The following is a 23,712-nucleotide window of genomic DNA, read 5'->3' as shown; positions in this document are numbered from 1 at the left end:
TTCTAAACTCTAGATAAAATTAAAATAAGCAAGAAAATGGTAAGAGAACACCTGTCTGACCTTGATAAATATAAATCATCGGGACTTGACGGATTACATCCGAGTTCTGAAGGAGCTGGCAGATGTTATCTCAGAACCATTGTATCATATCTTTAAAAAATCTTGGGAGCACAGGGGAACTACCAGAAGATTGGGAAAGAGCTAATGTGGTTCCCATTTTCAAAAAAGGAGGGGGAAAAAACACACCCAGGAAACTACAGATCAATCAGCCTAACATCAATACCTGGGAAGACACTGGAAAAAATAATAAACAGATCTGTGAACATCTAGAAACAAACTTATAACTAGTAGCCAACACGGGTTTGTTAAAAACAGATCATGCCAAACCAATCTTTTCATTCTTTGACAAAGTGACTGAATTAGTAGACCAGCAAAATACTATGGACATGGTATATTTAGACTTCAGCAAGGCATGCGACAAAGACCACAACCTACTTCTCCGTAAGGTAGAAAAATGTGGGATAGACAGCATAATCACCAGATGGATTTGTAACTGGCTGACAAATTACTCAACGAGTAGTCCTTACATCTACTTGGAGGGAAGTAAGTATTCTTCAATATCTTCATAAATGAATTAGATTAGGGAATAGAAGGGGAACTCATCACATTTGTAGATGAAATTAAGTTGGCAGGAATAGCCAAAACCCCAGAAGACAAGCTCAGGATTCAAAAAGTTCTTGACAAACTTGAACAATGGGCCCTATCTAACAACATGAAATTTAATGCGGAGAAAAAAGTTTTACATCCAGGCAGGAAAAACCAAAGATTAAGCAAAACCTTGCTCAAAAAAAAAAACTAACTGTGAGAGGAACCATGGAGTCCTAGTGATCACTTAAACATGAGCCAGCAGTGTGCAGCAGCAGTCAAAAAAGCTAACAAAATCCTTGGTTGTATAAACAGAGGCATAGAATCAAAATCACATGAAGTATTAGTACCACTTTATAAAGCCGTACTAAGACCACACCTGGAATACTGCATCGTTTGGGTCACATTATTACAAAAAAGATGTTGAGACTTTGGAAAAAGTGCAGAGAAGAGCAACTAAGAGGATTAAAGGCCTGGAAACTAAAACATATGAAGAATGATCGCAGGATTTGAGTTTGGCTAGTCTAGAGAAAAGGACTAGGAGGGACATGATAGCAGTATTCCAGTATTTGAGAGGCTGCCACAAGGAGGAGGGGGTCAATTTATTCTCTAAAGCACCAGAGAGCAGGACAAGAAACAATGGATGGAAACTAATCAAGGAGAGAAGCAACCTGGAATTAAGGAGAAACTTCCAAGCAGTTTTGAGGACAATTACCCAGTGGAACAGCTTGCCTTCAGAAATCATGGGCACTCCATCACTGGAGGTTTTTAAGAATAGACTGGACAATCACTTGTCTGAAATGGTATAGGATCTCCTGCTTACGCAGAAGGCTGGACTAGAAGACCTCCAAGGTTCCTTCCACCTCTATTCTGATTCTGAGCCTAAAATACAAACTAGCTAGTAAATTTAGCAGCAAGCAAAATGCTCTGAATCAGTTTCAACTTCAAAATAACCTGTTTTGAATTTTTAAAGATTCAATTTAAACCATTGTACAATTTGCATATTATGAGCTGCATTATGAATTAAATCAATTTAATTTTTTAGCTAGAAAGGTCAAAAAACATTTTTTTCTTCTTGCCATAGCATTCTTAGCTGGTCACTGCAAATCATTTCTGCATAGTACTCAATTGCAAGATTTAATCTCAAATTATTTGTGTTTTGATTAACTGTTAATCCGCGAAGAGACATTTTAAGGGCTGTCTAAAAAGTGCAAGAGTATCAAAAACAAGAAGCTGAGAGGAAAGATGGGAGTGGTGTAGGGGAACCCATTCTTAGTCTAGTTCTCTTTCAAACAAAATCAAACAAATGTGGTTTCTAGATTTTGGATACTTGTACACTTTAATCTGCAAACAGAATTTTATAACAAATTTCATTTTCCATGTCTACTGCAAACCTTTATAGAAAACCCAGGGATAAAATGAATTTAAGTTGTGGAAGGCCTTAAATTATGTTACAGTAGAAAATACAGGAGGTAGAATGTAACTGAAAGGATTAATGCAATGTTAGAATCAAATCTAGAGCTCCTGTAAGCTACTAACACATGGTTTTAAAAACCTAATTTCGGTGTTTTATAAGGACCCTAGAAAATGCAAACATAAATTTGCTGAGAGCCCTTATATCATGCTTGATAAAGGGAGGTAGGATGTAAGAATCAGAAGGACACAAAACATGACGCTTTATCTACAGCTCCTGTTTGCTTTACTGTTGACATTTTGACAACTTAGTCACCTTCTTCAGTTTCAGACTCCGATTCTGAAAGACAAACAAAGTATTTCAGCTTGAATATGTTTTATGATGTTCAGGGTATCTAGCAGTTAATAGTTTAATAACAGTAGGCTTACTTACCTTCCTCTGCATTTTTGAGCCATTCTACAAACTTTTTCATTTGTTCCAGAAAGACACTCTTTCCTTTGGCAAGGTGTGCATCTTTATACCATTTCAGGATGGGTTCTTCACTGAGTACCTCAGCTGTGGAAAACAAAACAACAGGGCTGTCAGGCAAGACATCCCACAAACAATGAAGGGAGGACTAGTGTCTTTGCCTGCTTTCTTTGGTCAGGCAAGACTTTTTCTACAACAATCCACTATGTGACTCCATGAGAGGGGGGGGGGAAAGGTCATTTTCTTCAAGACCCTCTCCCCCCAAAGATAACAAACTATCACAAATTCTGCATTTAAAATGAAGTTCAGGAGATTCTTTCATAAGAGTTGCTAAAACAAACCCCATGCAGTTAAAACAAAGCAAATTAAGTGCCGTATTCTTAAAAATATAATGGCTTTATGAATCATCTGCAAAATATTCTTCTAACTTCAACAGTAGCTTATGGTATCTGATGGAAAAGAATCTTAACAGTGGCTAAATCAGGAGGGGTTTCTTTTATTTTCTGCTGGATCTTCAAGAAACTCCACTGGAATGAATTATAGTGAGTGTAGGCATTTCTCCCCCACACTTAAAACAGCATTCTTCAAATCCAATTACTTTATTTTCTGCAGTCCTCATAAAGTAGCTTTAGTTGCCTCACAATTTTCTCCTTCAGAATACCTCTGAATATCATTTTGCACACTGCAAATCATTCCAGACATTCAGAAAGGTACCATTAGTTCAAAGTCATTCAATCATTGTACAGCAGAGTACAAAACTTGCCATCCTGGGCATGGAATAGTTAACAATCTTTAAAATGTTTTAGTTTTCTCACCAAATGTTGCATTCTGGATGTTCTGAAGCTATTTAATTTCTGGAAATAAAATGGCTGTTCTTGCTCCATGCACAGTCCAAGAAGCCTGTTTCTGAGCCATTAAGTTGAATTCTGATCTATCATCAATTCCACCTACCCTTTGTGTTAACTTGGTGGAGCAGTGGGCTGATGCCTCCTTAAGTAACACCAGCTGCCTGCAATTATTGCAGGTTCGCATCCCACCAGGCTCAAGGTTGACTCAGCCTTCCATCCTTCCGAGGTAGGTAAAATGAGGACCCAGATTGTTGGGGGCAATAAGCTGACTTTGTAATAATGCCGCTTGGGGGGGGCGCGAAAGCCCTAATAAGCAGGCATATACATAGAATGAAGGCTACTGCTAAGCTTGTAAGCCGCCCTGAGTCTTCAGAGAAGGGCGGGATATAAATGGAATAAAAATAAAAAATAAATAAAAATAAAATAAATAAACTCTCCCCAATTAACTTCTTTAATGAGGGCTGTGATTATTGTGGATAGGTAACATGGGAAGCAATTTGAATACTTAATATGATGATTCTGATTTTGTACTCTATTAGGGTGATTCTGACCAATTTAAATTTCTCCTAAGCTTTTATCACCAGCATATTTTACCTGAGATTCCCACCATTTCCCACTTAAGACCCAGACATCCTGGGATTAAGATGGTAACCAGGACTGCCAAGATTGCTGCCGTTAAGTAATGCAGTCATGTGACATCATGCTTTGTAACCAGAATGCTTATCGACAGCAATCCCAGTCCTATCGTAATCGTACCTTGAGAACTATCTGTATTCTTAAAAATTCTTTCAGAACCAGCAGAACATCAGGAAAAACTTATGTAAAGGGGCTCAGAAATGTATCCATCAAAGCTTGAACAAAACAGGACTGAACTGGGGCAGAGGGAAAGAAATATAGTTCAAAATGGGCTGGATCCAATTAAGTTTTATGGAGGAAAAAAAAATCTCAGTACACTCTACAGTAGGAGGCGCCTCCATTTTAAACCCTGCTCATGTCACTTGAAAGTGAGCTTCTATTAAGGAATTGGGAAAAATTTGAGAGGACTAGACATGCCAGCAGATTACAACCTTTCCCATTTTCAGGCAAAGACCAAAAGCATAGAGGGAGGGAGGGGGGTATATTTTGCATTAGATTAACTCTTTCAGATTAATTGTAAAAGAAAGCGGGGACTTTAATTAATCTGGCAAGAGAGGATGGAACCTTTCATCAGCATCTAGAGCAGAGGTCCCCAGCTTTTTGGGCATCAGGGACTGGATACGTGGGGTTTTTCTGCAGACTGGAGGGGTGGTGGTGGTTTTGTGTGCTACCTGCATCCCGCAGATGGGGCTGTTTATGCGGCCCAGTTGCTGGCATGCCGCATCCACAGACCAGGGATTGGGGACCCCTCATCTAGAGGGTCATAAATTGACTACCTTTGTTTTATAAGATGCACTATAACAATACCTTATTTGTGAGTATAACCCTGCATGCCTCCCCCCTCTACAAACAGAAGGATTTCTTTCAGAGGAACTTGCTGCATCAAGAGGGAAGCCTAGTGTCATTCTCTTCTTCTAAAGCCCCCCCCCCAAAAAAAAAAAAAAAAAGGATTTCTGACCTCATGGAACAGTTTTTAGGAAAACTTTTTTTTGCAACAGAATAGTCTTAGGAGTGAGGATCTGCTCCCAGGAATTCTGGATTCATACAGAATATATATATATATATGTGCTCATCTCCATTTCAAAGCCGAAGAGCCAGCGCTTGTCCGAGGACGTCTCCGTGGTCACATATATATACACATACACACACATAGATGCATATATGTGTGTGTGTGTGTGTGTGTGTGTATATATATATATATATATATATATATGTATGTATGTATGTATGTATGTATGTATGTATGTAAAGGTAAAGGTTCCCCCACACGTGTGCTAGTCGTTTCCGACTCTAGGGGCCGTTTCAAAGCCAAAGAGCCAGTGTTTGTCCAAGGACGTCTCCGTGGTCATGTGGCCGGCATGACTAGACGCCAAAGGCGCACAGAACACTGTTACCTTCCCACCGTAGTGGTCCCTATTTTTCTACTTGCATTTTTATGTGCTTTCGAACATTGGCAGAAGCTGGGATGAGTAACAGGCGCTCACTCTGTTACGCGGCACTCGGGATTCGACCCGCCAAACTGCCGACCATCTGATCAACAAGCTCAGCGTCCTAACCCACTGAGCCACCACATCCCCTATATATATGTGTGTGTGTGTGTGTGTGTGTGTGTGTGAAGTGTTTGTTAAGTATTTAGAATACCTTGCTAGGCCCCAAACACGGGGCAAATCTTATTTCCTGTTTCAGCCTAACCTGCAATCAGCCCAGGTTCGAATCTGATGACAACAAATGAGTTTGAAATGGCCATATTAGTCTCCCTTTAACTCTTTGTTAGCAATCCAAAAAAAATTTACACAAATATGAGCTGTCACTGTTGTGACTACAACCTGTGGATGGCCTTGGGTTAGGCTGAAACAGGAAATAAGATTTGCCACGTGTTTGGGGCCTAGCAAGGTATTCTAAATCAGTGTTTTTCAACCTTTTTTGGGCAAAGGCACACTTGTTTCATGAAAAAAATCACGAGGCACTCCGAAAGGGGGGGAGGGGAAATAGACATATTTTTCCAAGCTGTCTTTCTACCAGCTCGGTCTAGCTAGCCGTATCAGTTTCATGCCTTCCAAAGGAACCGAATACCCAGCATGCATCTTTCCCCTAAATACCAATTCCGTCACGTGAACGGAAAAAAAAGTGTGAGCCGTCCCGCCAAAGCCTAAAAGAATACCATAAAGGCCAAGGTGGTCAAACTTCGCGGTATTGGAAGGAAGCGGGATGGGGGGGGGGGAGAGAAAGGGGTTACTTTACGACGTTTGCTTGTTCGTTCGTGTTTTGTTTTCTTTAGCGAGCCCAGATCTCCCAACTACCAACCTCCCTCCTGTTTCCTAAGCCACCCCACCCTGACAACCGCATAATCATCTCTTTGCGACAGCGGGACAAGAAAGGAGACTAAAGAGCGAGAACGAAGCTCGCAGCTGCTGGAGAGCGCGCGGAGATGGGGAAGACACCCCATCTCAACCCGAGGAACTCTCCGCGCCAAGCCTCCATAGGGCTGGCACGACCAAAAAGGGGGAAGGGGGGGTTGCGTGCGAGGGGAAACACCCTGCCCAAATCGCACTTCGGCTGCTCTGCAAGCTGACGTGGGAAGGGAATCGCCGAGAACTTCCAGGCGGACACGAGAGAGACTGCCCTGCGGTGACAAGACTTGCAGCCCCTTTTTCTCCTCTTTCCCCCTTCCCGAGCCAAGCCCAAGTCACGGCAATAGCGGTCATGGCGCTCGCAAGAACAGTCACCCCCCACCCACCCCACTTCACCCCCGAAAAAGGGAAGGAGCCGAACGGAGAGGGGGGGAGGGAAAAAAAACACCTTCACCTTGGCTCCCAAGAGGCGCGCGGCCGCCCTGCTACCGGCAGTCAACAAGGTCATGGCGAGCAGCGACCAAACTGGCGTGGCGGCAAAAGGGAAAACAGAAGCCGCCGCCCTCGCGAGGGGAGAGTCTTTTTTTTTAAATCTTTCGAATTTTTCAATTTTTCCCATGGCACACCAGGCAACATCTCGCGGCACACTAGTGTGCCGCGGAACAGTGGTTGAAAAACACTGTTCTAAATACTTAACAAAACACTTAACACATATCTCCCTTGCTTCTCAGCTAACAAAGCGAGAAAGAGCCTGTGGCCTAAGGGTTAGAACAATTGCCTAATGTGCAATCAGCCCAGGTTCGAATCTTAGAAGGGTATGGCTAACTGATGAGAACAAATGAGTTTGAAATGGCCATATTAGTCTCCCTTTAACTCTGTTAGCAATCCAAAAAAATTTTTACATACACACACACACACAAAATCTCCATTCTGCTGGGAAATGCACTGTAAGCAGCATGTGGCCTGGCATTCTTTGAATAAAACAGTCACTCTTTGAACATTGGACAATTTTGGGGAAGTGCTTGAGGAAAAAAGTCACTTTCACAGAATTTTACTATTTATTTCACAGAGTCCCTGATGGAGTTTTGTTCCATGCAATAACTCTTACCACAAACCATTAATCTCTAGAGCAAAACAGAAATAACTGATAATTATCTTGAAATAAAAGATGCGGTACTGCTTATGAATTATTTAATCTCTACAGCTTTCCACAAACGTAAAAGACTTTACTGGAATAAGAGGCTCCAAATGCATTCCTGGATATAGACCTGGTTGATTAACACCAGAAACTAAAATTATACATTAACTTCTTTTGCTTTCAAGAGACTGATTTGTTATATATTACCTTTGTAGAAGAGCACCACTATTTTCGGGAAGGCTTTCATGAAATGGATGTTGTCGTAACAGTACTCTTGAATCTTTAGCAACAGAGTCAGTTCAGACTGACCTTGGGTTGTAAAGGCAGCAAGAAGAGGGCTGTATTGCTGAGAAGATAGGAGAGGCTTTGTCAAAAATAAATTTCCTAACTTGCATTTAAACATTTGCTTCATCTTAGCCATGGAGAATACAGCTGTTAAAAAACTAACATTTGCTTAAGTCGCCTTTTCTAATTCTTATAAAGAAAAAATAATATTGTCAAGAAACATACAGTAACTTAGAATCTTTGAAGTAGTTTCTTAATACCATTAAATCTACTTTTTAAAAACCAGATTACTCTGAAAAAAATTATTCAGGAAAACCTCAGACAAGACATCCTGAAAAAGATAGATGGATGGATGATAGGTATCTGCAACAGACTTCAAAAATATTTAAAAGCTAATCCTATAAATGAGCTTATACCTTCAAGTGCTTGATGGCTTGTTCTGCGACGAGCTCCTCTTTTTTGTTCCATTCCACAGTGCTCATTACACTAGACCAGATGATGCCAATTACAGTCTGCTCTGATATGTTGTTTTTCTTCATTTCTTCCTTGACATATGGTATGATCTAGGCAACCAGATTTGCACATTAGTCTTGTCCAGATATTTCTCTGTATATAAACAGATCTTTAACCAAATCTATGTATGAATCCAAATCAAGCAAGGTCTTGTGCCCCACTATACTCAAGTTCAAGTAAATCTGAATATAGCTTCCCCTTGGATCTGCCACCTGAAAGTATGAAAATGGGACAGAGGAATCTGACAATGTTTTGACCTTACATTGGTTCACCATACAATATTGAAATGGCAGGCTTGTCATTATTCTTTATTCAAATTCAACTGTACCAGAATAACAATTTTATTTAACAAACATAAGCAAATTTAGCAGTATGATCAATGTAAAAAACACCACTTATAACATATTTTGAATTGCTACTGAACATCACACTGAAATATCAGACTCAAGGCTGAAAAAGTGTTCGCGCTGCTTAAGGCATGTTAACAGTAGGGAATAATTACTAGATGTTAGATAGAAAGTCATGAACATTAGTCAAATGGCTTCCCTCCATTACCATAAAAGAATTGTTAAAACTGAACACCTCAAGAATGGACAGCAATTATAGGCGTACTGTTAACAATAGCCAAAAGAGCAGTGGAATGCTTTGGATTTGATTCCAAAAAAATTGCTTTTAACTACTAAGCAAGGGAGTTGCTAAGTGAGTTACATCCCATTTTACAACCTTTTTTTGCCACAATTATTAAATGAATCACTGCAGCCGTTAAGTGAATCATGCAGTTGTTAAGCGAATCCAGTTTCCTCCAATTATTATTATGGTTTTATACCTAATGTGTATTATTAGGGACTCGGTTAAAAAGGCTATTTCCATAATTCTGGTATTCATTAAGATCTTCCAGAATTCATCTATGTTTGCCAGCTAACCACACTTACGTCCTTGAAGGTATCCCCTCGTGACATCTGCTCTTGAAGTTCTTTCTGTAATTCTTTACGAGCCCCTATGCACTGCTGGTTCCGAACATATTCAGAAAGTTCCTTCAATCCTGCATCAGTGAAGTATTTTGTAAAATGTTCAAGACTTTGCTTGTTGGCTGGAAAGAGTTCCTGAAACACATATTTTTTGCAAATATTAAGGCACAATACAAGTGCTTAGTACAAAGATTCACCCTTGTTTAATGCATGGAAATATTCAAAATAACATTAATTTTCCTGTTTTCCTATTTTTATGTAGATATGAGAAGTCACATCTTAGTTTTTATTACTGTACATTTTCCTATCGGGTTCCCTTGAGGACTATGTCAAAAATTGTGTTAAAACATTGAATTCAAATCTAAATTTACCAAATGTACCAAAGTGCCAAAACCAGTGAACTGTAAAGAAGACACCACATTCAGAAGACTTTTTTTAAAAAGAATTTAAATATGCAATAGTGAATTAAACTATTAGATGTGCTTCAGGCATGAATCTTTGAATACAGGACAATCATTGAGTAGTGGAAAGGGAATCTGGGTCCTCCTGCAAGCTAAAAAACAATGTTCTTGATATGCACCAATATTCTACTCCCTGCCTGAGTAACAGATGTTTCACTTTGACTATAAAACTCTATCCACTTACCATCAGCCTATTATCCATATTGACTTTACGAAGACTAGCAGCAACTGCATTGATATCTTTTTCATTAATCCATGATTTGAACAATTTTACAGCAAAGGCTGCTGAAACACCTGCACAGAAAAATCACACAATTACTTTTTAAGACTTCACAGTGGGAATGGGTATAATCCTCTCCTTCTACAGGCTTTCCACGTTTTATCTAGCCAATAATACATTTAGATCATGGAACTCCTCTTCATACACTATCACTTACAATAGATTTTCCAAGAGGAAAGCATCAAAGTGAGTCTCAATAATGTTAACATCAGGATTATACCAAGCAATATTCTCAACAGTTTTTGCTGCCCTATTACTGAAATACATGCTCTCTGCAAGAGCTGAGGTTCTTAAAATTAGAAAAGTATAATTTATTTTATTTTTCACATTTTTGAACTGCCCATCTCCCTTAGAGAGGGGTTGAACAATTACCTAATGCTGTATAACACAATGGAACTCAACAAATTTCTATAGTGTCAAAGTAAATACAATGCTCCTTGGCCTCAATTGCTGTTTAATATTATTTTTGCCCTTGTCAGATTTCTGTAGCTTATGTTTCAACTTTAGAAGCAATTTTAGTTTTAAACTAAATGCATAATGTCCCCAAACACACAGGTAATCCTGGATGTCTAACTGTAACAAAGATTACCCATTATGATCATAAGTCGTGATGGTTGTAAAGCAGGTTATCACGTGGCTACCTCAATTTTACTTGTGGTAATCACTAAGCAAATCACTTTAAGTGAATCCGCAGAAAGTAAGCCCATTGTTTGCTTTAGTGTTTTTGCAAAAGCTGGAAATAAATGCTGCCTCTCCACAAAAATATAAATTTGGTCACATGACCATGGGACACTGCAAATGGCCATAAATGTGGGCCAGTTGTTGAATGCCTGAAATGTGGTCATTTCAGTGGGGGGATAATCCATCAGAACTTCAGAACCAGTCAGAAGTATCTTTGGAGGGGTACATCAGAACGTCGAATGGTAGCTAAGCGACTGGTCGTAAGACAAGGACTGCCTCTACTATGAAACAGCAATAAGTGAGGAAGCTGGTTCTTCTATGAAAGAAGCCGTATCAGAGGCAAGATTTCTGTAATTACCTTCTTTAACAAGATTCTCATTATACAGGCTGTTGAGAATTGATGCATTAAGTGTCCCGTTGGCCAGAAGAATACCCGTCAACATGGCCAGTTTGTTCCGCTCAGACTCTGAAAAACCTTTCAAGAAGAGCAGCAACTACAAGAGGAAATACAGTAACAAACATTTTGAAATAAATGAGATACTGAAGCCGTACTACAGCATTATAAAGGATTTTATATGACAGTGATCAAAAGACCATCACTTTTCCACGTTACGTTGCTTAAGACATTTGTAATTACCGTACTTTCCTCTCTCAACGTGTATACACATGTACACGTGGCAACCAGAAAATAAAACTGTTATAAAGTGGATGAAACTTTTCCCCTCCTTTTCCCCCAGGTTGAAAATGACCAGTAGAAGCAGACAATCTAGTACTACTTATTTATTTACATATAATAAAATCCATTTTGGGGCAAGATAAGGTAAAATCTAGTTTTTGTTGAGTACCTTTTTAACTTCATCCTCAAAGCCTTTTTCCAGGTATTTGTATCGCCTGATCAGCTTGTTAAAGACCTGTAAAATAGGTAAGAGAGCCAGTTTGGTGTAGTGGTTAAAGCAACAGGCTAGAAATCAGGAGAGTGTGAGTTCTAGTTCTTGCATAAGAAAACTGACTGGATGACTTTGGCCACACCCTGCTGCTGCCTCCCAAACTCCTTCTTCGCCACTGGGTGAAGCAGCGGCGGAGTGCTCCATTCTGGGGGGGGGGGAAGCAGCGATGGTGGGGGAGCGCTCTGTCAGGAGGTGGGTGGGTGGAAGTAGTGGCTGGCAGCAGGGCGCTTTGTGCGGGAGGGAAGCAGCAGTGGCGGTGGAGCGCTCCACTTGGGGGATGGGGGGAAGCAGTGGTAGCGGGGCGCTTCGTGTAGAGTGAAAGCAGCAGCGGCGGTGGAGCGCTCTGTTGGGGGTGGGGGAAGCAGTGGCAGTGAGGCGCTCCATGTGGGGTGGGGGAAGCAGCAGGGTCTTGTGGCTCCTGGTGTTTTCTTTTTTGTAAGAAACAGGTCCAAATGGCTTTTTGAGTGTTTAAGGTTGCCGACCCCTGCAACAGAAAGACAGGATCAAGGAAAATAATGAAAGAAAACATGCAAACCTGAGCAAATGCTTGCATTGTTTCTAGGTCTTCTTGTGCAGCAAATACACAGACGTCTGTGTGCATCATGTCATCTGCCAGGGTACCACCTGGGGCTGTTAAAAAATGATTATTTCAATTATAAGAAAAATAACTGTAGAAGTTGTTCTGGGTCTACAAGATCGTCTTTGCTGAAACAGTCAAACGTCAAATAATACATAATATATTGGATTTACTGCAAATGAAATTAAATTCTCTAGGATTGGGTAGGCAAATGAACCCGATCCATAGCTTTCAGTATTTTTGAAGAATACTGAAAGCCAACTGACAGCTTTGTTCAGACCCAATTTGAGCCATGATTTTTCTTCCAACAACTATCCTAAAATGATCACACCGCAGCATTTGTTGTTGTTGTTAGTTGCGAAGTCGTGTCCGACCCATCGCGACCCTATGGACAATGTTCCTCCAGGCCTTCCTGTCCTCTACCATCTTCTGGAGTCCATTTAGGCTCACGCCTACTGCTTCAGTGACTCCATCCAGCCACCTCATTCTCTGTCGTCCCCTTCTTCTAGTGCCCTCAATCTTTCCCAGCATTAGGCTCTTCTCCAGTGAGTCCTTCCTTCTCATTAGGTGGCCAAAGTATTTGAGTTTTATCTTCAGGATCTGGCCTTCTAAAGAGCAGTCAGGGTTGATCTCCTCTAGGACTGACCGGTTTGATCGCCTTGCAGTCCAAGGGACTCGCAGGAGTCTTCTCCAGCACCATAGTTCAAAGGCCTCAATTCTTTGGCGCTCAGCCTTTCTTATGGTCCAACTTTCACTGCCATACATTGCAACTGGGAAGACCATAGCCTTGACTATACGCACTTTTGTTGACAGGGTGATATCTCTGATTTTTAGTGTGCTGTCTAGATTTGACATGGCTTTCCTCCCAAGGAGCGTCTTTTAATTTCTTGGCTACAGTCCCCATCTGCAGTGATCTTGGAGCCAAGGAAAATAAAATCTGTCACTACCTCCATTTCTTCCCCATCTATTTGCCAGGAATTGAGAGGGCCAGATGCCATGATCTTGGTTTTCTTAATGTTTAGTTTCAACCCAAGTTTTGCACTCTCCTTCTTCACTCGCAACAAGAGGCTCTTTAGTTCCTCTTCAGTTTCTGCCATTAGAGTGGTATCATCTGCATATCTTAGGTTGTTGATGTTTCTTGTGGCAATTTTAATTCCAACTTTTGATTCATCTTGCCCTGCCTTTCTCATGATGTGCTCTGCATATAAGTTAAATAGGCAAGGCGACAGTATACAGCCTTGCCGGACTCCTTTCCCAATTTTGAACCAATCAGCGGTTCCGTGTCCAGTTCTCACTGTTGCTTCTTGGCCCGCATATAGGTTTCTCAAGAGACAAATAAGATGGTCTGGTACGCCCATCTCTTTAAGGACTTGCCAGAGTTTGTTATGATCCACACAATCAAAGGCTTTAGCATAGTCAATAAAGCAGAAGTAGATGTTTTTCTGGAACTCTCTAGCTTTCTCCATGATCTAGCGTATGTTAGCAATTTGATCTCTAGTTCCTCTGCCTCTTTGAAATCCTGCCTGTACTTCTGGTAGTTCTCGATCCACATACTGCTGGAGTCTAGCTTGTAGGATTTTAAGCATAACTTTACTAGCGTGAGAAATGAGTGCAATGGTGCGATAGTTTGAACATTCTTTGGCACTGCCTTTCTTTGGAATTGGAATGTAAACTGATCTTTTCCAATCCTGTGGCCACTGTTGAGTTTTCCAAATTTGCTGGCAAATTGAGTGTAGCACTTTTACTGCATCGTCTTTTAAGATTTTGAATAGCTCAGCTGGAATACTGTCACCTCCACTAGCTTTGTTGTTGCTCAGCTTTTCTAAGGCCCACTTCACTTCACATTCTAGGATGTCTGGCTCGAGGTCAGTGACCACCTCATTGTGATTATCAGGGATGTTAAGCTCATTCTTGTATAGTTCTTCTGTGTAGTTTTGCCACCTCTTCTTAATCTCTTCTGCCTGTTAGGTCCCTGCCATTTTGGTCCTTTATCATGCCCATTTTTGCATGAAACGTTCCTTTCATCTCTCCAATTTTCTTGAAAAGATCTCTGGTCCTCCCTATTCTATTGTTTTCTTCTATTTCTTTGCATTGTTCATTTAAGAAGGCATTCTTATCTCTTCTAGCTATTCTTTGGAATTCTGCATTTAATTGGGCGTATCTTTCTTTTTCTCCCTTGCCTTTCGCTTCCCTCCTTTCCTCAGCTATTTGCAAAGCTTCCTCAGACAGCCATTTTGCTTTCTTGCATTTCTTTTTCTTTGGGATGGTTTTGGTTGCTACCTGTTGTACAACGTTGCGAACCTCTGTCCATAGTTCTTCAGGCACTCTGTCTATCAGATCTAATTCCTTAAATCTATTTGTCACCTCTACTGTATATTCAACAGGGATATGATTTAATTCATACCTGACTGGCCTAGCGCTTTTCCCTACTTTCTTTAATTTAAGCCTAAACTTTGCAACAAGAAGCTCATGGTCTGAGCCACAGTCAGCTCCTGGTCTTGTTTTTACTGACTGTATAGAGCTTCTCCATCTTTGGCTGCAGAGCATATAGTCAATCTGATTTCTGTGTTGACCGTCTGGTGATGTCCATGTGTAAAGCCGTCTCTTGGGTTGTTGGAAAAGAGTGTTTGCTATGACCATCGTATTCTCTTGACAAAATTCTATCAACCTGTGCCCTGCTTCATTTTGTACTCCAAGGCCAAACTTGCCTGTTATTCCGGTTATCTTTTGGCTTCCTACTTTAGCATTCCAATCCCCCATGATGATAAGAACATCATTTTTTGGTGTTAGTTCTATAAGGTGCTGTAGGGCTTCATAGAACCGGTTAATTTCATCCTCTTCAGCACCGGTGGTTGGGGCATAGACCTGGACTACTGTGATATTGAATGGTTTGCCTTGGATTCGAACTGAGATCATTCTGTCATTTTGAGGATTGTATCCCAGTATTGCTTTTCCTACTCTTTTATTGACTATGAAGGCTACTCCATTTCCTCTGAGGGATTCTTGCCCGCAGTAGTATACCTGATGGCCATCTGAATTAAATTCACCCATTCCTGTCCATTTTAGTTCGCTGATACCTAAGATGTCGATGTTTAGTCTTGTCATCTCTTGTTTGACCACGTCCAGCTTTTCTTGATTCATGGATCTTACATTCCAGGTTCCTATGGAGAAAAAATCTTTACAGCATCGGACTTTCCTTTCACCGCCAGACACATCCACAGCTGAGCATCCTTTCGGCTTTGGCCCAGTCGCTTCATTCTTTCTGGCGTTACTAGTACTAGCCCTCTGCTCTTCCCCAGTAGCATATTGGACGCCTTCCGACCTGAGGAGCTCATCTTCCAGCGTCATATCGTTTTGCCTTTTGGAACTGTCCATAGGGTTTTCATGGCAAAGATACTGGAGTGGTTTGCCATTTCCTTCTCCAGTGGATCACGTTTTGTCAGAACTCTCTGCTATGACCTGTCCGTCTTGGGTGGCCCTGCATGGCATAGCTCATAGCTTCATTGAATTACGCAAGCCCCTTCGCCACGACAAGGCAGTAATCCATGAAGGGGCACCGCAGCATACATTGCCTCTATTCTATATTTTGCTTTGAATACTACTATCACTGTATATGTGTACAAGCAATTCTGAAAAAAAAAATACAATTAGAATTTTTCATAGTGCATCCATGTGATCATAAACTGAAGAGTCAATAAAGATACTTGCTTTTTTCCGCCCCTTCTACCCTACAATTTTCTTTCTTACCCTTTCCCTCCTCTACTTTACCTTTCATCTTTCTTCATATTTTTGTATTTTATGCTTTGTTAAATTAATAAAACTTCTGAACAAAATAAAGATACTTGCCCAGCATTCCACCAGCCACCAGAATGTCAAAGAGTGTCTCTGCATAGCGGCGATAATCAAGTTTTGCTCCAGAAGCATCAAGGAATTTTGCTACTGCTTCCAAATCACTGCCAGTTTCATTTAAACCTTGAATAATACAGTCCTGAAACTGAGTGGGGTCAAACCTCTCTTTTTCATCTGCAATAAAAAAAGAATACTGTAAATGTATCTGAAAAGAAAGTCAAGGTAATGGGAGTTATTCGTTTCATGCTGAGAATCAGATAAGCCAAAAGGAAAGTTCCCAGGGAAGCCACAACATCTTGACTTCAACGAGTGGTAGGCCTGTGCTGTAAATCCAAAGCAACCATCTTTGAGCTTAAACTGATCAAAAAACACTGCAAATTGTGTTAATTCACCACGTGTCAGAAATCAACACAATTTTCGGTAGACAAGAGATAGCGTCCCTAAGTCAATATGGGCTCACAAATTCAATTCATGAGTGTCTCACTCAGGTACATATTTCTTTTAACTATGATCAAAATCAGGGTTGTTTTCTTGTTCCAGAGCCCAAGGTCTCTCTCTCTCTCTCTCATCATATATGATAAAATTAATAAAATTAAATATTGTATCCTTTATTACTATAGTTAGTCTTCGACTTACAGCTATTCGTTTAATAAGCATTCAAAGTCTGAAAAGTGCTGGAAAAAGTGACTTATGATCAGTTTTCACACTTATGACTGTTGCAGCATCCCCATGATCAATATTCAGGCACTTGGCAACTGGCATGTATTTATGATAGTTGCACTGTCCCGGGCTCATATGATCACGATCTATGACCTTCCCAACCAGCTTCCAACAAGCAAAATCCATGGAGGAAGCCATATTTGCTTAACAACTGCATGATTCACTCACTTAACAACTGAGGTGATTCATGTATCTGTGGCAAAAAAGGTTGTCAAATGGGATGCAACCCATTTAACTGCCTTGCAGAGCAACAGAAATTTGAGGCTCCAATGTGGTCATAAATCAAGGACTATCTGTACCTGCAGCATAAAATGAAACAAATACAGTATGGCCCTGGTTAAACCTTTCCTCAAGATTGCCCAATCATTCTGTTAGCAATCAACTTTTTTGAAGAAGTGAAAATGCACATTTCCTCAAATATTGATTCCGTTAACTCAACAGTCTTGTGTGAATTTAATACATGAAATATAATTGTCAGACTGAAGATTGATTAAATATCAGTGACTAGGAATAGGAATCAGTACCCGATTCATGACTTTTAAGATTTTAGATGGAATATATTGATAATTATTTCAATAATTAGTAATACAAAAAAAAGACATGTTGAGCCTATGGTTATCGCTACATAAATATATTTTCAATAGGTCTAACAGAATGGAAGGATAAATGGATATTCAAAAAGATTCCCTAATAAAACCATCAAAAGTACATATTATAAATCGATCTTTGCAGTGATATGGTAATTAGTAATTGATAAAAACTGATTATTTTTATTTTAATCCCATTAATATCCCACCCTTCTCCGAAGACTCAGGGCGGCTTACAATTTAAGCACAAACCAATGTGCTTAGCAATAGCATATGACTATCCTTACCTCTTTTCCTAGTTTTAAAACGCTGGCCTGATAGCGTTGGCTTTTGCTGCTTTTGATTATTCATAAAAGACACCCTGTGATAAGCAACAAATTGAAGATACATTAGTTAAGAAAATAATCCTTAAGGATTTAGAAACGTTTTGATTAAGACACTTACTACCTAAACACATCAGAATACATAGGTTTTCCCCGTTCCCAAAATTACCATGATTACAATGCCATTAAAAATGAGTCCTAAACCACGTTTATATTTAAAACTGGAACATTAATTAGAAACAAGTTTGTTAACTGCAAACTACTGATTTATGTAACACATAGTTACTAATGTGGCATGTTTATTATTGCATAACAAGTAAGAACAATTATCTGTAATCTTATCTCAAATTAATAATTCCTATTGCATTTAAAGAGAACATCAGATCACATTTCTACTGAGGGGAAAAAAGGCAACTTTTTTATATAATGTGATACTTTTCTGGAGAACTGCAATGTTCACAGCAAAAATTAAAAGTCATGCTTTACATTGGTAGACTTCTGATTATGAAGAGTCTGTAAATATATCTTGACAGCCATCTTGCCTCCTGTCTTGGAAGGCTTACTTGTAGCACAGTTCAGAACAGCTGTATCTTTTCTATTGTGAGACTGGATATTAAGGCTTTATTGACAGAATACTTTAAGTATGCTTTTTAACTGCCCTGTCTTAAGACAGCTTCCTCAAGTCTCCTTCACTGAGTCATCACCTAGGAAGATGTTTTAAAATTCACTTCTCTATTATAATCTGTTCTAGTTCAGTCTGTTCTAATTAATTCTATTATTACAAGTGTTATAAGTAAGAATAGGAACAAGGCACTGCTGCTGCCTTCTGTCACTGTTGCTGTACTAGTGAAGGGGGCTCTTATCATCACTATGAGGACAAGAAAACCTACCTAGTGATACCAGCACACAAATGCTATGACTTGTGTAATTGCAAGAGCAAAAAGTAGCATTTGCTCAGTGGATTATGGGATTATCTGTACCTCCCTGATTAAAAATAGCAATTTTGAAACAAGTTCCCTTGCTGCCATTTTGTCTGTAAATCAAATTTTCCTTCTATATAAGATATTTTTAGATTATAAAGCTGAAAGCAGGGAATAACTAATTTCTATCAATATGTAAATTGCTGCTTAAGGCTGATGGGCAAAGAATAAATACCGTTAAGCTAATTAATACTATAATGCAAGCTTTTCTTAGCAGGTAACACTGTTCACACCCACTACAGTCCAAAAAATCTTTGCTGACTCAACCTGATGGATGAATCAAACTTTATCCATCATGAATATACTTTGCATGAAACTCCCTTCTCTCTTTTCAGACTACCTACAGCTGTCCAAATTTCCAAGCTGTGACATTATAATTGGAGCAACTCTCAAAATCACAACTGAAATCATGCTAGAAATTCAAATTCAGTAACATGTGAACCAATAATTTAACAAATTTCACAGATTGAAGCCACAACAATTATCTTTACTGAAGCCTCAAAATTAATTCAGGGATGAGTTTTGCTTTAAAAAGAAAGGCTCAGTCTTTATGTGATTTCACCAGTGCTCTATATCAATATAAATAAGGACAAGCTGGATGTCAGTATTTACACTAAAATCAGTTATCAGTTATAAGGCAGTTATTAATAACCTACAACAGTCCTTCAGAAGCTTAGTGCCCTTCATGTGTATTATGACTATAATCCTGAATACAAATTCAGCAAAACAATCTGTATAAAATGTAGCTAATTAGGAATGGAAAGACTGCAACACAGAATATCCTGTAAAAAGTATATCTCCTATGATCATCTACAAGTAAAAAAGGTAGCCTCAATTCAACTTAATGTAAATCCAGAGCTATATGCTAAACGTTGAACATTAATAAAGGAGAGGAGATAATAACCACATGCAGCCAAAATACAAGAAGAAACAAAAGAGTTCCACAACTTAGGATGGACTTAAAATCACAAATTAGGATTCCTCAAACAATGATGGGAAAAGGAAAGCAAAAAGGGTAGTGAAATTATCTGCCCCATTTCCATTATTCATGGTTACCACAGGATGAATTTCAACATTTCTCCCATGCCTTCCTCTTGGCCTATAATAGGTATTGTGTTTCTCCTTGAAATTGGAATGATGCTACACCTTTGTAATCTTGAGAAAGCAAAATGATAGAACAGAGCAAAACCAGCATGATCACCACTTCTACTCTAAAAATGGGATAACCCATTCCTATTTCCCGACCCCCTCCCTATAAATGGGTATAAAATGTGTGTGTGTGTGTGTGTATATATATATATAATTTTCCCATTTATATCCCGCCCTTCTCCGAAGACTTATATATATACCTGTGCGCGCGTTTTTAATACTCAGATTGTTGGGGGCAATAAGCTGACTTTGTAATAATGCTGCTTGCCCCCCCAAAGCCCTAATAAGCAGGCATATACATAGAATGAAGGCTATTGCTAAGCACATTGATTTGTGCTTAGATTGTAAGCCACCCTGAGTCTTCGGAGAAGGGCGGGATATAAATGGGATTAAAAAAAAAACTTCCAGTAAAGAGTTTGGGAAACGAAGTTATTTCTTACAAGGCCCATTCTCAACTTCTTTGGGGAAAATATTAAACGCAGCATTCGTCTCGCCCTGTCTTTTTAAAAGTCTATTATTAAAGGGGGGGAAAAATGTAATCGTATACAGCTCCGTGACTTAAAAAGAAAAAAAAAGTAACCTACTCAGTGCTTTTTTTTGTAAAAGAAAAAGGTGCCGTCATATACAACCCGCCATGCCTACCCTACAAGGTTCCATCCAAAAAAGGTGCCGGAACTCCCTTCTGAGCGTTCAATGAGAAAAAAAAATCCCTGAACCTACTTAAAGAGGGCCACCTCTCCCTATATTTATTTATTTATTTATTTATTTGATTTGTATACCGCCCTTCTCCCCAAGGACTCAGGGCGGTGAACAGTGACATAAATCTACATATATACACCCGGGGGAAGGAAAGGCGGATTAACAATCGCGTTAACGGAGAGCAAATATTGATATTTCTCGCCTTCGCCGATCAAGTGACTCCCAGGCTCCTCCTCCAGGTCCGCCCAGGGAGCCTGGGGAGCCCCTGGCAATCTTCCTCCTCACTCGCTACGGTTCAGCCCGCGCCACAACAAAAGAGCAGCGCAGGGAGCCCGCGCGGCGCTTCTGCTTCGCCTTCTCTACCTAAAGTAGCTGCTGCCCAGGGCAGAAGGAGGGGAAAGCGCCTTTCCCCACCTCCCTCCTCTGCCGCAGCGGCCCCTCGTCCTCTCCCTTCCCTTCGTCCTACCCACCGAGCCCTCCGGGCGGAGGCAGCCGCTGCTGGTGGAAGTGGAAGCGATGGCCGAGGGAAGGGAGAGGTCTCTCGCAAGCGCCGCCACGGCTAGCTTAAGAGTCCCGCGTGTTCCTCCCGGCCCTCGCCGCCGCCGCCGCCGCCGCCACGGGTCTCTCTCTCTCTCTCTGTCTCTCCCGCGACGGCGACGGCGGCGTCACCAACCAACAGAGGCCGCCGCTTTGTTACCCGCCAGGTCACGCCAGAGGACGTGGGGGAGGGGGGGAAAGAGGGCCGACCAGCGCGGCCGTTACTGCCCAGGCGCGTTCCGAAGGGCCCCAGGCCCGCCTCCCCCACCCCTTCTCGAGCCTCACCGACTTTTAAGGCAGGAACGGAACGTCCAAGGAGCACGAGCTTTACCAGCGACGCGAGGAGGACGGAGAGGCGGCTTGAAGGCAGTAGGATCTTCAGGCTCCTCCCCCTCAACCTCTCGCGAGAAGCAGAGATGACGCGGGAACTTACGGAGACGCCCCTCCTCCTTCCCCCCCCCCCGCGGGGAAAAAAAACAAAACAAAAACGACCCCACCGTTCGGGCCTGCGTCACCTATGGCGCGGAGGCGATAACCGAGCGCGATCGGCTCGGCTCCGCAGTCGCGCCGGGTTTGTTACTTTCCCGCCGTGGTAAAAGGACAAGGAGAGGCCTAGGCAGATCACTCGTTGTTATTCGTGTTGGTTTTTTTTTCCCCCGCCCCCTGACTCCGGCCGACTGCTAGACAAGTCCCGGGACTTTTCTTGGCAAGGTTTCGGAGTGGCTTGCTCTTTCTTGCTTCCTAAAACTGGGGGAGGGAGAGAGGGGAAACTGGCCTGAGGTCACCCAGCTGGCTTTGTGGCTCAGATGGAAGCAGAACTCGCTGTCTCCTGGTATCTATATCTGTCAGGACCCACCTCAATCCACATCTTAGGAAATAAGAACTCTTGGATGCAAGTTTAGTCCAAAAGGAAAATGTTTACTAGGATGGAATCGATTGTGGCAATACAAGACGGAATCTAACAAAGTTACATTTCAATCCTATATAAAGCATTTCCATTTCAGCCCTTCCCCTCATCCATTTGGTCAGGCCCCCATCATTTGCTTAGGTGTCAGGCCCTTCCATGGGAAAGGGAACTCTCCTTGGTTTTATGGTTATTGCTTTCCTTTTCAGTTGTAAATGAAGATGCATCCAGATCTGTCTCTCCCCCTCTCTCCCCCAGTTCAAACGTTCCCTGTTGTTTGAAGATCGCCTTAAGTAACCATCCTCTCCCCCCCACTTGGAGAGATGGCAGAATCCCCAGAATAAGCCCAATGTTCTACCTATACATTTATGAAATGTGATATAAATGGATTCTGACATTATCTATATATCTATATGAAGCCGCTGGGCGAGATCATTCGTGGTTTCGGGGTGGGGTATCATCAGTATGCGGATGATACCCAACTTTTTTTCTCCACCCCGAACCGACCCAGTGATGCCTTCGCCGTGATGTCCCGTTGCCTGGAGGCGGTCCGGGTCTGGATGGGGAGAAACAGGCTTCGTCTCAATCCTGCCAAGACTGAGTGGCTGTGCATATCGACATCTCGGGTTAACCAATTTATTCCGTTGTTAACGATGGGGGGGGTGAGGTGTTACCTCCCGTTGATAGGGCTCGCAACTTGGGTGTCCTCCTAGATTCACGGCTCAGATTTAAAGATCACATAGGATCCGTGACCAGAAGGGCTTTTGCCCAGGTTCGCCTGGTGCGCCAGTTGCGACCCTATCTGGACCGAGATGCCCTGTGCACAGTCACTCATGTGCTCGTCACCTCTCGGTTAGACTACTGCAACGCTCTCTACATGGGGCTGCCCTTGAGGACCACTCGGAGGCTTCAGCTGGTGCAGAATGCAGCCGTGCGAGTTGTGATGGGGGTTTCCCGATACTCCCATGTAACACCTCTACTCCGCGAGCTGCATTGGCTCCCGGTTGCCCTCCGGGTGAGATTCAAGGTACTGGTGATGACCTATAAAGCCCTAAATGGCTTGGGTCCGGGATATTTGAGGGAACACCTGTTGCCGGCATCAAGTTCCCTTCGTCCTGTGCGCTCCCACAGGGAGGGCCTTCTCAGGGTGCCGCTGGTAAGAGACTGCTGGTGGATAACACCCAGGGGGAGGGCCTTCTCTGTGGGTGCGCCTGCCCTTTGGAACCAGCTGCCCTTGGAGCTTAGGACTGCCCCCAACCTTCGTTCATTTCGCCGGGACCTGAAGACTGAGCTTTCCGGCCCAGGCTGAGAGTTTTAATTGGGGTTTTTATATTTTTACTTCAGGGATTGAATTTAATTATTTTTAATTGCTTTTTAATTTTTGTATTGTATTGATATTTTAAACACCTTGTAAACCGTCCTGAGTCCTACGAGAAAAGGGCGGTATATAAATCTAATAAAATCTAAAAAATCTAAATCTATATCTAATCCGATGCTTTAAACTAGTATGTCAGTCTGACTGTAGGAAATCCACCTTGCTACAAAAGCGTCGCGGACACAGTTCCCAGCCAATGTGGCCCATGTATATTGGAGAGCTCCCTGGTTGGGTAAGGTGATGTAATAACAACCAGGACGTAACTAAAGGGTCCATTCTGTCTGCGGGGTCTTTCAGCAATGTGGCAGCTTAACTCTTTATGGTACAAGGAACAAATGTTAGACACGACAAAAGAGGCAAATATTTATCCCTGTTTT

General features: G+C 41.5%; 1 protein-coding gene across 4 annotated transcripts; it reads right to left on the bottom strand.

Annotated features, from left to right (window-relative positions):
• Positions 1-1,957: 1,957 nt before the first annotated feature.
• Positions 1,958-21,449, bottom strand: BZW1 (basic leucine zipper and W2 domains 1). Of its 4 annotated transcripts, none has more exons than XM_081313931.1 (12): positions 21,346-21,449; positions 17,656-17,729; positions 16,059-16,235; positions 12,171-12,265; positions 11,534-11,599; positions 11,047-11,182; positions 9,912-10,021; positions 9,231-9,401; positions 8,202-8,348; positions 7,708-7,846; positions 2,492-2,614; positions 1,958-2,398 (listed from the first exon to the last, which is right to left on the bottom strand). In XM_081313931.1, exons 2-12 carry the CDS (start codon positions 17,717-17,719, stop codon positions 2,367-2,369), a joined length of 1,260 nt encoding a protein of 419 aa, XP_081170057.1. In that variant the 5' UTR covers positions 17,720-17,729; positions 21,346-21,449; the 3' UTR covers positions 1,958-2,366. The 4 variants fall into 4 exon arrangements, with proteins under 4 accessions (XP_081170057.1, XP_081170056.1, XP_081170058.1 ...); XM_081313930.1 differs by having other exon boundaries at positions 21,342-21,443; XM_081313932.1 differs by lacking the exon at positions 21,346-21,449 and adding an exon at positions 20,990-21,252.
• Between the last annotated feature and the right edge of the window lie 2,263 nt (positions 21,450-23,712).

The sequence above is a fragment of the Vipera berus genome (assembly GCF_964194415.1).
Source record: "Vipera berus genome assembly, chromosome: 1".
In the NCBI taxonomy this organism is placed as follows: domain Eukaryota; kingdom Metazoa; phylum Chordata; class Lepidosauria; order Squamata; family Viperidae; genus Vipera; species Vipera berus.
Note: the sequence above shows the minus strand (reverse complement) of the source record. Positions and strands in the feature narration are given on the sequence as shown.

Bases quoted from the DNA above. Each gene is read 5' to 3' on its own strand.
- BZW1 (XM_081313929.1), bottom strand. From the start codon at position 17,758: ATGTATCTTCAATTTGTTGCTTATCACAGGGTGTCTTTTATGAATAAT. The intron at 9,402-9,911 runs GTAAGTGGATAG...TATGTGTTTCAG, and splicing joins ATATGGATAATAGGCTGATG to GAACTCTTTCCAGCCAACAA. The intron at 2,399-2,491 runs GTAAGTAAGCCT...TTTGTCTTTCAG, and splicing joins GCTCAAAAATGCAGAGGAAG to AATCGGAGTCTGAAACTGAA.